Source organism: Lissotriton vulgaris, chromosome 4_1 (genome assembly GCF_964263255.1).
Source record: "Lissotriton vulgaris chromosome 4_1, aLisVul1.2, whole genome shotgun sequence".
Lineage (NCBI taxonomy): Eukaryota > Metazoa > Chordata > Amphibia > Caudata > Salamandridae > Lissotriton > Lissotriton vulgaris.
Window position 1 is genome coordinate 358,071,446 of NC_141691.1, and position 13,284 is coordinate 358,084,729.

Below are 13,284 nucleotides of genomic sequence, written 5' to 3' on the forward strand. Positions count from 1 at the left end.
TATCCCCTATAGGCCATATAGAGGTAATTTTATTCTAGATAGAACCCGCTTAGAGCGAGTCACAACGTTTGATTATTTAGGCATCCTGCTCGCTGAGAAAATGCAGTGGCGCTATCCCATCGACAAAATGCTTCTGAGCCACAAGTGTGCCGAAGGAGCATTAGCCAGAGACCATCACTCCTCCGCGAGCAGACCTGTGGCTCCCACTCTTACGATCTATGCAGCCAAAGCAGTTAGTTCAGCCCTTTATGGCGCCCAATTATGGGGTTTTGGCAACGTAGATGGAATTAGCAGAACTGAACATAAATTCATAAGAGATGTAGTGATGCTCCCCAGCAAGGTTACACTAAAACCCTGATGAGCGTCATGGGCAGGCGCTCTTTTAAAGACATTGCTAGGCTGCGGCCCTTGCTATTTTGGGCCCGCCTGCGACGGAACCCTGAGCTTGCCAGCTACACCTCTACGCTGACAGAACTGATGGCCCCAGATGGCAACCAAAACATCAGTTGGTTGCTTAATCTAAGAAAAACGATTTTTTCGCTTGGCCTCAAGGAGTCGTGGGATACCCAAACCCCACCTAGCAAGGCTGAACTCAAAAAGCATTAGTGAGCATTGGTATATGCCCAAGAGTTTAGCAAATAGAGATTAGAAAGACTCACCAAAGAATTGTACCTTCCCAAGCAGCGCATAATTTTAGAACCTTATTTAAATTTTATCCAGACACCGCGAGACAGGGCCCTTTATATTCAGTTTAGGGTAGGCTCTCTCCCGGTACGAGAGGTAACTGTAAAGTGGAGCACTCCACATCAGACAACGGCGGACTGCCCCTGCTTTAAGTCACCAATTGAAAGTGTGGCCCATCTCATGTTTGCTTGTCCCGCTTATAAGAAGGCTAGAACAAGATGGCTCACACCGATTTGTAGCCAATTGGGTACCCATGAACATAGTTTTGCCTTGCGCATTTTGAAATCAGACGCAAGGACCATCTTTGTCTGTGGCGTGGCCAAGTACCTTGGCCTTGCTTGGATAGTAAGATTTAAATCCCAACGTGTGGCACTTTAATGAACTATCAAGTCCTTGTATTTTTATTATCCTGTGACCAATCGGTCTGTTTATTTTTATTGCACTGTCACTTTGTATGCCATTATGCATTCTAGACTGAATTGAATTAATTTTATTGTTGTTCCAAGTCTTCATTTGTAAATAGTTTGCCCCTACTATCTTTTGGAAATATGAATTCATTGTTTTTACTGATCACATGTCATCTTTTAATTGTTGCTTATCTGATCACTCATATTTTTATTGATGATTGTATGTATGTTATTGCTTTTAAGATACCTGTTATCGAATAAAGCTATCTTTGAACTTGAACTTTTTTGTATGCCTCACTATGGATGCTTTAAGTGTGACAGGTGTGCTCAGTTGTGAGTCCCATGCTCACTGTGTCACTGGAACCAAGCTACAGCCAAATGAGAAGCCCCACTCAGGGTGAAACCAGTCTAGGGTTGCTTGTGTTCCGGTACAGACAGGACTTGGCATGGCTGTTCGGCCTTAACTGTTTCTATGGGAGCAGGGCTAAGACTGATCTGCATATAGGTCCAATCTGAGGTAGCATAATGTGCAAACTAACGTTGGAGTGGGATGTGGCCCTTAGTAATAACCAGTGGCTGAGAGTAATTTGTGCATTACATCCATTACTTTTTTGTATACTACACTATGACTCCCTAAGAACGACAGGTATGACCAGACATGGGTCCCTTGCTTACTTTGCCACTGGATGCAGAGTACACTCATCTGAAAAGCCTTAATCAGGGCGATACTGGTCTTGGGTTACTTGTGTCCTGGTTCAGAGAAGGTCTGGCCAAGTAGTTTCACTTTAGGTAACTATTTAAAATCACAGGAGCCGTCTCAGAGCATTTGTGGGGGCCAAATACCAAACTTTTTATCCTTGTGATTTGCTATGACTTGGAATGCAGACTATCCCAATTTACAGAGTCATTTGGGTACTCACAATTCATTTATAAATATAGTCCACTGTTGTATCCTGGAAGAACAAAGAACTCCCCCTTATGCTAGAAAAGTATTCCTTTCTCCAGGGCTTTGTCAAAGAAAACCCTGCCTTTTCCAAAAATTGCATGGAAGGCAAGTCACTCAATCTCGCTAACATATCTTTTGCATTCTAGTCCATTCATCAGAGAATTTGCAGGACTTAAACTGCATAACTGAGGGTGATATCTTTCTTGGCATTACTCACACGGGGCTGAAATCTCCTCGGGGCCACATTGCTGAGCGGAGCCCTCGCTGGACCCACTTCCCCTGCTTTGCCCGAGTCCTCCCGCCGCCGCGCTAACATCTCAGGCGGCCGCCGAGTGGGGGACTCGGCTACCCAGAATACCTGGCGGCGGCGCTGACCTTTCCTGTCATCATCCGCGCCTGGAGGCGCGATAAAGGTCGGCGTTCCCGACCAAGGGGTGATATCTTTCTTGGCATTACTCACACAGGGCTGAAATCTCCTCGGGGCCACATTGCTGAGTGGAGCCCTCGCTGGACCCACTTCCCCTGCTTTGCCCGAGTCCTCCCGCCGCCACGCTAACATCTCAGGCGGCCGCCGAGTGGGGGACTCGGCTACCCAGAATACCTGGCGGCGGCGCTGACCTTCCCTGTCATCATCGGCTCCTGGAGGCGCGATAAAGGTCTGCGTTCCCCGGCCAAGGGGTGATATCTTTCTTGGCATTACTCACACGGGGCTGAAATCTCCTCGGGCCACATTGCTGAGCGGAGCCCTCGCTGGACCCACTTCCCTTGCTTTGCCCGAGTCCTCCCGCCGCTGCGCTAACATCTCAGGCGGCCGCCGAGTGGGGGACGCGGCTACCCAGAATACCTGGCGGCGGCGCTGACCTTCCCTGTCTTCATCGGCGCCTGGAGGCGCGATAAAGGTCCGCGTCCCCCGCAACGCGGGACGCCGGGCGAAGCCCTGGCAAAGGGCGGGCCCTCTTAGGCCCTCAGAGGCCTGAGGAGACTGGGCTGGGCCAGACCCCTTGGCTGTTGTCTACCCAACGAGTGAGTAGTGCACCCTCTTACATTATTGGCGCTTTATTGACATTATATTAATATGGCTGCTATTGCTAACAGTCCTGCAACTTCTGGTCCAGATAAAATTGGGGGCGCGACAAACCGAACCATGGACAATTACTTTACCAAAGCCGTGTCCGAGGGATCTAAAGATCATTTCTTAGATGAGCGACGGGCAGACCGCCGTCGTTCTATTGAACGCATCAAGAATAGGACTCTTTCTGAGCCCATCCCTGCTGTCACCCCGGATAACGAGCATAATAGTACCATCTTGGAGGTTACATAACCTGCTTCCAGTGTGCCCGCATTACTGAGGGAATGTTTAGCACCCGCTATTGGCTCTACATCAACACAACCAGAAACCCTTACTGGTACTCATGACTCCCCTAGTATATTTAACTCGTCAAAGGTCATGATCTCACCCACAGCTAGGCCGGGGAAGGTAGTAAGAGGCAAAAGCATGAGGCCCTTGCAACACAAAATCCATGGCCCTCCACCATCAAAGAAGAGACGGAAAAGGATGGACCCCACCAAGCCAAAATTGAGTCATACTGAGTTTGGGAAGAAGTCCAACCCTACTATTAACGAGGCCACGGGAGAATTAGCTGTTAAAGAATCAATAAGAACAGCACTAGTTCCTCTAACACCTGCACTATCGTCTCCCCATCTTGATACGGAACCTGATATCAACCACGTATAATGGTTGAAGGGTCTCAACCAGACCCCCCTAAAAATGTTTTGGATAGCATTGAACTCATTGTGCGGAGTTACACGCTGGCTATAGCCGAAAGGCTAAAGGGAGTAGAACTAAGGTTGGGGAAAATAGAGGTGGATTTGGCAACATATGGGAACTCTATCAGGTCAACAGGGCCAACAATAGCATCAAAACCTCCTAAAGCCTCCACCATGGCCTATACCTCCTCAACAGACGTAGTAACCCCCTCTACCTCCACTGTACATAACAATATGAAACCAGCTACTCCGGCTGTTATCAACCACCCGCCTACAAGTGTACTACCTGTAAGCATACATCCCCCTAACCCTAATCCAAAACAGCCAAAAATATCAACGGCCAGACCAACTATAAAACCAAACAGTACCTCAGACAACACAGCTAATATTCAAGCAAGGGAAACAAGCATCCCTCCAAGTAGACCTACAAGATTGGAGGAGAATGATATTAGCCATGTGAGAGTGGGCCAGGGAAGGAGACCACCCACCGAACTCCCGCCAGAAGCCGTACCATATGTGTTCCGGAACTGTCAAGTAGTAAACGGGAAGGTTTTTTCCAACTAAAAAATAAAATAATGCATTGGTTGTCATTATATAGACCTAAAGCTAGCGACATAAATGGCGAAGTAGTTCATGTCCGACGCCTGCCATGGTTGGGTGGAAGATCCAAGGACATAGGGGGAGATATTGTAGTCGTAAATTTTAGGGACAAAAAAGCTGTACAATACATCCTGAACTGGCCTTATGGCAATGAAAACAACTGTATTGTACCGCGCCCTTTGACATACTTTTACCCAAGATCCACAGTATTCCCTCCCCAACATGCAACTAACAAAGTCCCTTTTGTTAACTATTTTTCTAATATGGAGTTTGCTAGGAATCCCGCCTATATGCACCAATTAGATCCAAATCCTGTGACACCGAGGTGGAACACAATACCCCCCAGCCACAACACAGGGGAATACAGAAAAATAGCTCATTTGATGCCATTTACACTCTTAGAGTTATCAAACAGGTTTGATGTATTTAGTAGTTTGGAGGAGTGCGACTGAAGATTAAAGATCATGGAGGATGTTAAGGGGGATGTAAATACTACTTGTACTGAAGGGTCTAAGGAGGAAGAAGGGTCCAGACCTGCAAAGGTAGACTACCATACTACTGTAACTGGAAATGAGGCTAATAGCAGCCCGTCCTTACCCATACCTTTAGTGCCTTTCCGGACAATCGAGGGACCTCCCCTACTTTCACTCGTTTCATGGAACATAGCAGGGGTGCGTGCTAAACTGTGTGACCCAGACTGGAACAATTATATGAATACTTTTGATATCTGTGTGTTGCAAGAAACTTGGGCCACGGTTCAGATGCACAGGGCTGGTTACAAATCTTACCAAGTAGAGGCTGTGCCTTCACCAAGAGGCCGTGCTCTGGAGGTCTTTTAATTTGGATCAGTGTATCCATTAACATTGGTGTAAAGTCCCTTAACATTGATTCTCCAGATATCCTTGGTCTGGAAATAACCACAGTGGACAATAGGGTGATCTATCTCCTCAACGTGTATAATAGTCCTCACCCATCCCACAAGGAGTCACCATGTATCGGGAAGCTGGAGACTCTCATGGACACATTAAAACCAGATGCAAGTGTAATCCTATGTGGGGACATGAACTGCAATTTTGAACCAATTGTAGGCATAGCACAATTGTTTGAAGATGAGGATGCTGCTAACGGGATACCTGCCCTGATTGAAGATGGAATGGTTGCTGGTACTACATTAGCTCTCCAGATCACAAGGTTGCTTACAGCCCATGGTCTGAGGGCATGCAACGGGCGTATGCCATCTGACAGTCCGAAAGCACCCACTTTTAAGAGGCGAGAGTATGAAAGCAAATTAGACTATGTCATTGTCTCTTTCCATCTTTGGCCATTTACAACCAACCTAAAAGTTAAGGAGAGATTTGACAGTGACCATTATCCATTAGAAACTGGTTTTCTTCAAAGTCTGATAAAGGGGCCGGGAGATATTGAGGAAAACAAAGGGAGGTTGCTGCACTGTTCCTATGGAAAGTGAGGGAAGTGTTAGCTGGCATGACCACAGATGTTAGAGTAACATCCTGGGGCATCCATTTTGTTGGATGTAATTGCCTCACACACCCCGAAGGATGTCATGCTTCATCATCGGCGGTTGCTCCTCGTCGGGGAGGCGGTGCAATCCCTGACGGGCTCACCTCAAAGAGGGGCTCTTTGGCGGAGATCTTTTTCCAACTGCCTTATGGTGAGGTGGGGGTGTGTGGGCTGGGCTAGGTGTAGAGGTGTGTGGGATATTAAAATGTAGCAAGGGGTACCGGAATTCAGTTTATTCTGGGGGTCCCCTGGCTGCAGTTAAAAAAGTGGGGTTAGCTCACTAGGTGTCAGCAGGTTAGGTCGGGTGACCCTAGATGAGACTAAAGGTGATGTTGGTCGACATGTTTCACGCTGTGGGTCTAGTCACCCGCGTAAAGTAGGTCACAAGTGCCCTTGTGACCTACTTTACATCGGGATGACCACCCGTCCAGTCAAAACGAGAATTATTGAACACCGTAGCAACTTTCGTTGCAAAAAGACCCACACAAAGATGTGCAAACATTTTGTTGAACAAAACCATGATGAGGACTCCATGAGATGGGTGGTGCTTGAAGCCAGCCCTAACTGCCCGAGCAATGCCCTGTTTCGGAAAGAGCAGAGATGGATCCATCGATTGTCTACAGACAAACAGGGTCTCAACGAGGATATTCCGTGGCATTCACTTTAGGATATCAAGATCCTTTTCCCACCACTCGTATAACCAGTTGCCACATACACTGGCCACATTGTTGACAGTGATCCACCCAAATCATTCTACCATCAGTCCCTGTTGCCAACACTACACACTATGCAACGCGACACCACATACTATGTAACGTGTCCCAAATGCCATTCATTCTCCTTAGGCAGTAGGCTCACCTAAATACAGCATACTGCTACGTTTTCTTAAACCATAGTGGTCAGTGTATGCCCTGAACATGTTCTGTGCCCATCACAATATGGCCGCTGCACTTCGTACATAAGAGCGAGTGACTTTTGAACAAACTACTCCGCACGCACAATAGTGGTGACTTGCCATGGGTAATATGGGGTGATTCTTAACAACCTTTCCACCCCCCTCTAAATGACACAAATAGTTGTACTGACATTTAGAATGATGTTTACTCAGCGTTAAGCGCACCAACACACCGCTGTAAGATGGCCGCCACAGAAAGCGCCCCAACCATGTGACCTGACAGAGGAGGCGGAGACCTTCCGTCACACGCCGACCTGTCAACACGGTTTAAATTTCCCCGGCCGCCGAGCTCCCACATCTACTCGAGCTCGGCGGAGAAGGGTAGGTCTGACTGCGCGGACACGGGAGAATGGAGGTGAGTCTACTTGATAGGGATTTAACAAAGGGAGACAGCGTGGAGGTCCTTGACCTCACAAGCCCAACTCTGCTTGGAGACATCTTTAACATTAGCTTTAGCAACTATCCAACTACAGGCGCTATGTTATATTCCATCTCCAGCTAAAACCCTGGGCTCTTCCCTGATGTCTAGTCCCGCCGACCCCTCATGTGGCATGTAATCCTTAACCATTAGGTAAGTGGGACACGTGAGACTTCCCATTCTATGTTTTCCCCGTTGGGACACAGTGTGTGATTGTTGTGCATGTAGTTGCAAACGGTGCCTTATAAACAAAACACCTGCTCGAATTCCACACTAAATGAGCAGTTCAGTCCTCTCAAACTGCTGCATTTTTAAATCTTTCTTTAAAACTGTTTTAAAATCTTGATTTTAACCAGCACTCCATCACAAACCTCCTCACGGACTCTACAGTTGTGTGTGCTCCTCACTGCGCACTTTGCACACACACTTTGCAAGGCATGCTTTGGCGGTTGTACAGTACTCCTTAACTCCAATAGCATGCTACACTGTATAAACACCCTGGCATTAACTTGAACTGTGACATACAGATTAACATTTAACGGTTGTCCTTCTTTTTTCTCTATGTCTAGGCATAGGAGTACCCACAGAGGTAACAATTGACATACATGACACTAGCATGTTTTCCCTTGCACATTACTAAGGTCCTGATGAATCGCGGGTGACTAGACCCACAGCGTGAAACATGTCGACCAACATCACCTTTAGTCTCATCTAGGGTCACCCGACCTAACCTGCTGACACCTAGTGAGCTAACCCCACTTTTTTAACTGCAGCCAGGGGACCCCCAGAATAAACTGAATTCCGGTACCCCTTGCTACATTTTAATATCCCACACACCTCTACACCTAGCCCAGCCCACACACCCCCACCTCACCATAAGGCAGTTGGAAAAAGATCTCCGCCAAAGAGCCCCTCTTTGAGGTGAGCCCGTCAGGGATTGCACCGCCTCCCCGACGAGGAGCAACCGCCGATGATGAAGCATGACATCCTTCGGGGTGTGTGAGGCAATTACATCCAACAAAATGGATGCCCCAGGATGTTACTCTAACATCTGTGGTCATGCCAGCTAACACTTCCCTCACTTTCCATAGGAACAGTGCAGCAACCTCCCTTTGTTTTCCTAGTGCAAGACACGGACACAAGCTGTAACTGGACCTTCCACCTTCCTGTGTGGAAAACCGTGTCCGTTGATCCATTGATCAACTACTTTAACTCCCTCCCTTTTGATACAGATATTGAGGAAAGTCATAGTTTAGTACCTCTACCTATTACAGACAATATCATCCTCAGCAACAATCGTAGGGCTGTTAAATGGGCATATATACTGGAAAGAGAGGATCTACTGGCTAACATTTACTGTACCTTTGTAAATATATTTGAATCATACTGCCCATACAGATGTGATTCTAAAGAATTTATCAAACTACATAAATCCCTCTTTAGTAAATTACTAGTACTTCTTACAAAAAAAAAAAAAAAAAAGGGATGGGTACGGCAAATGCAAAACCGGTAGGAAAGCCCTGGTACAATAAGGAATGTCGTCTTGCCAAAACTGCACTGATTGATGCCGTTAAAAGGAAAGGTCCAATAGAAATTAGAGATAAAAGGAAGACATACAATAAAACAATAATAAAAGCATAACTGAGTAAAATATGAAAAGGCCCCGAAACGAATTACCTGGTTTTGACTTTTTGGAATAATAATTTAATAATTAGCCCTATTTCCCCAAGCTCAGCTATTTTGTGCAGGTCAGAAAAATTCCTATCATAGTTAAAGGATGCTCGAAGAGAAGATGCTAAAACCCAGTGCAGGTAGGTGTAGCTGCACTTGTACATCATAAAAAGGGAAGACATTATTGCTTAAGTTGCGGTGTCTCATCCAGCCACAAACTGTGTTCTATCAAAAAATGTTGAATTGCAAGTCAAAGTAATGCGTTGTGGGTAGACTTTATCATAATACAAATATACACTCTCCAGCGCCGAGTTTAACAGTTTTATTTTAAACTTTTATTTTCTAGGCATTGCCAGTAGAAAGAGAAACAACCTACACAACCTACAAATTTAACCACAAACTTTCACTGTGTGCTCGAGTGAGAGGAAAAGTGCATATGTTCTGTGCGGACGACGGATTTTGGAGTGAATGGAGCCCTACCAGGTGCCTGAATGGTATGCAGAATTTTCATGTAATTATTTTTACGGTTTTGAAGCTGTTCTTGGGGTATATATTTTGTGCAACAATAACGAAGATTACTATGCTTTTGTACACGTGATTTTCCATATATTGAGTGAATTAGCATAATTGCAATTGAAACTAAGGCCCAGATCTACGACCATTTTTTGCGGTTGAAAAAGAGAAATCAACCTGTATGCGACCGCATAAAATGGTGGTGGTATGTACAAACGCTATTTTGTGACTCACTGACTCGCAAAATAGCGTTTCTGACTGGCTATTAGGAAGGGGCGTGCCAAGTTCGTCCCTTCCTAATAGCAACTCTAATATCAATGTACTATTGTGTTGTGACTGCATTTGCAGTCGCAAAATACACACAGTGTACCACCTACTTCGAGTAGATGGTAAATCATTCGCAAACGGAAAGGGGTCCTCTAGGGACCCCTTCCTCTTTATGAATTGGGTGCGAAAATATTTTTTTAGAGCAGACAGTGGTCCCAGGGACCACTGCCTGCCCTTAAAAAATTAAACTGAAAAGTTTCATTTTTCTTTTTAAAATGCATCTTGTTTTCCTTTAAGGAAAAGGGCTGCATTTAAAAAAAAAACAGCTTTATTGAAAAGTCAGTCACAGACATGGTGGTCTGCTGACCCCAACAGGCTGTGAGTGCTAGCCCTTCTCAATAGGGTCGCAAATTGCTCTTGCCTCATGAATATTGAGGAGGCATGCAATTTGTGAAACAATTGGGAATCGCAAACAGTGTATGAGACACTGTTGTACATTCAGTTTAGCGAGTCACAAATTGTGAGTTGCAATTTTGCGTAATTTGCAACTCGCTAAACTGAATGGTCGTACATCTGCCCCTAAGTTCCTAGAATGTTTAGAAATGTGTCTAATAATGTGTTTTAGTTATGCCACATTTTCTATGTAAAACGCCATTTTAGACACCATGGATGCCATCTAGGTCACTCACTCCTGTTTCCCATATCCACCGCCCCACACACATTCTCTCCTCACAGGCGCCACAGAGCACAGTCAAGGTGACATGTAGTAGTTTATTTCCACAGTATGATTATGTTGCTTTCAAAGAAGTTTATGGTGTTCCCTATCACATGTAACGTTTGTCAAGGTTCTTCTGCTGTGATCGCTAGACTATTCATTTCGTGAAAGTTTAGTTGCTTCATCTATCATATTTGTTGAAACACCTGCAAATTACATTAGCATTAATAGTGTTGAATAGTTTTATTTTTAATTTTTAAGAATTGGGATGGGGCATTTGAGAAAGTAGGTTACTGGTTGTGGGGGTAAAACCCTACTTAACAATTCTTGTTAGGGTGAAAAATGAGCGAACCCCAATTTACCTGTGCTTAACCCTCTGGTGGCATAGCACAAAAGCTGCCCAGCTTCACTTAGAGGCAATGTGTACAGTATTTATGCAGCGCACAAGCAAGGAATAAGGTCATTTGGATATCTGATTTTACATACTCTATATAACTTTGCTCCTGAGGACCTTTATGGGATTTACCCTGTGCAGCTTATTTTTCATTTTGTGATAAAACCTTTTCACTTGCCATTGATTTCAAAGAAATTCCTTGCAACCAGCTGGTCACCTCCATCAAATAGAGCCTATGCAAGTTGCGGGTGCAAGAGCCCGTTTGTAACATAAAGAAGAGTTGCGCCTTGAATCCAGAACACAAACTGCTCGCACAGGATGACTGTCAGTGAGTGAAATAGGCTCACAATTGAGCAATGAAAAACCGGCCATCATTCTATGACCATTGTAATTATAGTCAGATATGACAACCATCATCTGACTATTAAAATTATATTAGAGGTCCTTCTCCTTGTGGAAATAAGTAGAGAAGGTAAACCAATTTTCTGTTGACTTGCTGCGGGGAATAGAAAGGTTTGAATGATTTTAAATTTATCCCTGGCTTTATTGTTAGATTTATCAATCTGACAAACCAAGCACGCTTAATCTTCTTACTGAAGATTTCAATGCCACTTTGTATGACCCTTTCCTATTCATAATGCTTCCTCCAAATCCTTTCAGTTGTTTTTAGAGTCTTCTTTCCTTCTTTAGTTCAGAATGTGGAGGGCTGTTGTTTTTTAGTTGATCTTTTTTTCAAAGGGCCAACTTATTGATGGCGTGTAGTTAAGAAACATTAAAAGATAACATTTCAGACTCTAAAGTTCCCTTCAGGATTATCCCAGAAGAGTCTAAAGCCTTAAACAGATTACGCTTGGTAGTTTTGTGCCAAGGTCATGTTAAAATTGTTGCCTTGGTGTCCCTTCAAATAGAACTATCAAGAAAGGCACTTAAAAGTGATCTGATCATGTAATTTATGTGGGTTTACTTGTTACTAGAATGGAGCAATTGGAAAAGATCATATCTAAGGTAGGCCCCTGTTTATGTTTGGAACCAAAAACATTTTGTTGGTGGTTTAGATTGTCTATTGCCTCCATCAGCTTAAGTGCTGCCTGACAGGCCTAGTAATTTAAAGCATTAAAATCACCTAAGATAGTAACAATAGAAAACTGTAGCAGAAAAGGTGCGACTGATTTGGGTAAAGCCTCACCAAACTTTACTCCATATCCTGGCGGATGATATGCTTCTGAAAAAGAGAAATTATATGACAGTTTGATAGAAAATATGAGACCCTCTACCTCATCCAGCCCCTCCAATTATTGTGCTGTACAGGCAAGGGATGATTGTTGAATGACTGCTACTCCCCCATCCTTCTGAGGTTCCAGATGAAGGTGAGAAATAGCATAGCCATCTGGTATGGCTTGTACATTGTGTATAGCGCCTAGACGCCTTCGGGTCGTAGTGCGCTATATAAATAAATAAATAAATTGTCAGGGATGAAGGATGCTCCCAAACAGCTTTCAGTAAGAAACAGTAGATGCCATGTTTTCTCTGTCAGGAGGATCCAAATGTATAGCGAATGCTTTGTGAAGGATCCAACATTGATCACGGCGGCCTTAAGATGAATTTAGCCCCTGTCTGAGTTATGTGCTTTTGGATTAATATAGACCACCTTGTTTTAATGGCCCTCATCCTGACATTTATTTATTTTTCTAAATTTTGTTATTATTGCAAACAAACAAAAAGCATCAGGTGACATATCTCTCTTCCACAGTAAGTAATTACACGTTTCCATACATCAGAATACGTTTAAAATGACAGTAGTGGTCACTGGGACACCAGCGCTATCGTTTCCTCACCAACACTCGGTGGAGTACATATGTCCCCCCTGTAGCCACTCCACGCTCCCCAGTTCTTCCCCCATTTCTGGGGCGGGCCCCTAGCAACTGATCCAGCACTCCTACTAAAATTCTGCATAAATGATGTCACTATCTACCAGCAAACTTACCAATCAATACCAGGCCCATAAAATAACAGAACAGCTGAATCATGAGGCGAATGGATCTGATATGTTGTTTAAACTATCTACAATAAACAAGACCAGCTTGTCATTTTAAAAGTTTACTCAAACATATTCAGGAAAACTTAGGTTTTGGAACTTTATTAAGCAAGCATTTTTTAAAAAGTCATAAGAAAGTTTTATTCAGCATTTGTAAAGAGAGCTTAATTCAAGAAAATATTATTCATTAGCAGAAATAAGTGAAAAAGAGCATTTCCAAACCCTAACTAATTCTCTCTCTCTACCCTCATCGCCTGAAAACAAAGTCTTGTAAAGTCACCTTTCCTTACGTGTAATCGTTGGTCAGCAGAACACGACCCTCTGGAATCAAGAAGCGTAAGCCAAAAATCTGCTCCTAGAGCCTATTCTTATACCCTAAAACTATGGCTAA

The 13,284-nt window shown here is 44.3% G+C and overlaps 1 protein-coding gene across 8 annotated transcripts in view; it reads left to right on the forward strand.

Moving 5' to 3' along the window:
- IL13RA2 (interleukin 13 receptor subunit alpha 2) overlaps nucleotides 1-13,284 on the forward strand; it is an 870,985-nt gene that overhangs the window by 751,514 nt on the left and 106,187 nt on the right. For all 8 annotated transcript variants that reach the window (XM_086918735.1, XM_086918737.1, XM_086918739.1 and 5 more), the window contains one exon: nucleotides 9,316-9,463. In XM_086918735.1, coding sequence (XP_086774861.1) covers nucleotides 9,316-9,463 — 148 coding nt within the window. The remainder of the gene's footprint in view (nucleotides 1-9,315; nucleotides 9,464-13,284) is intronic.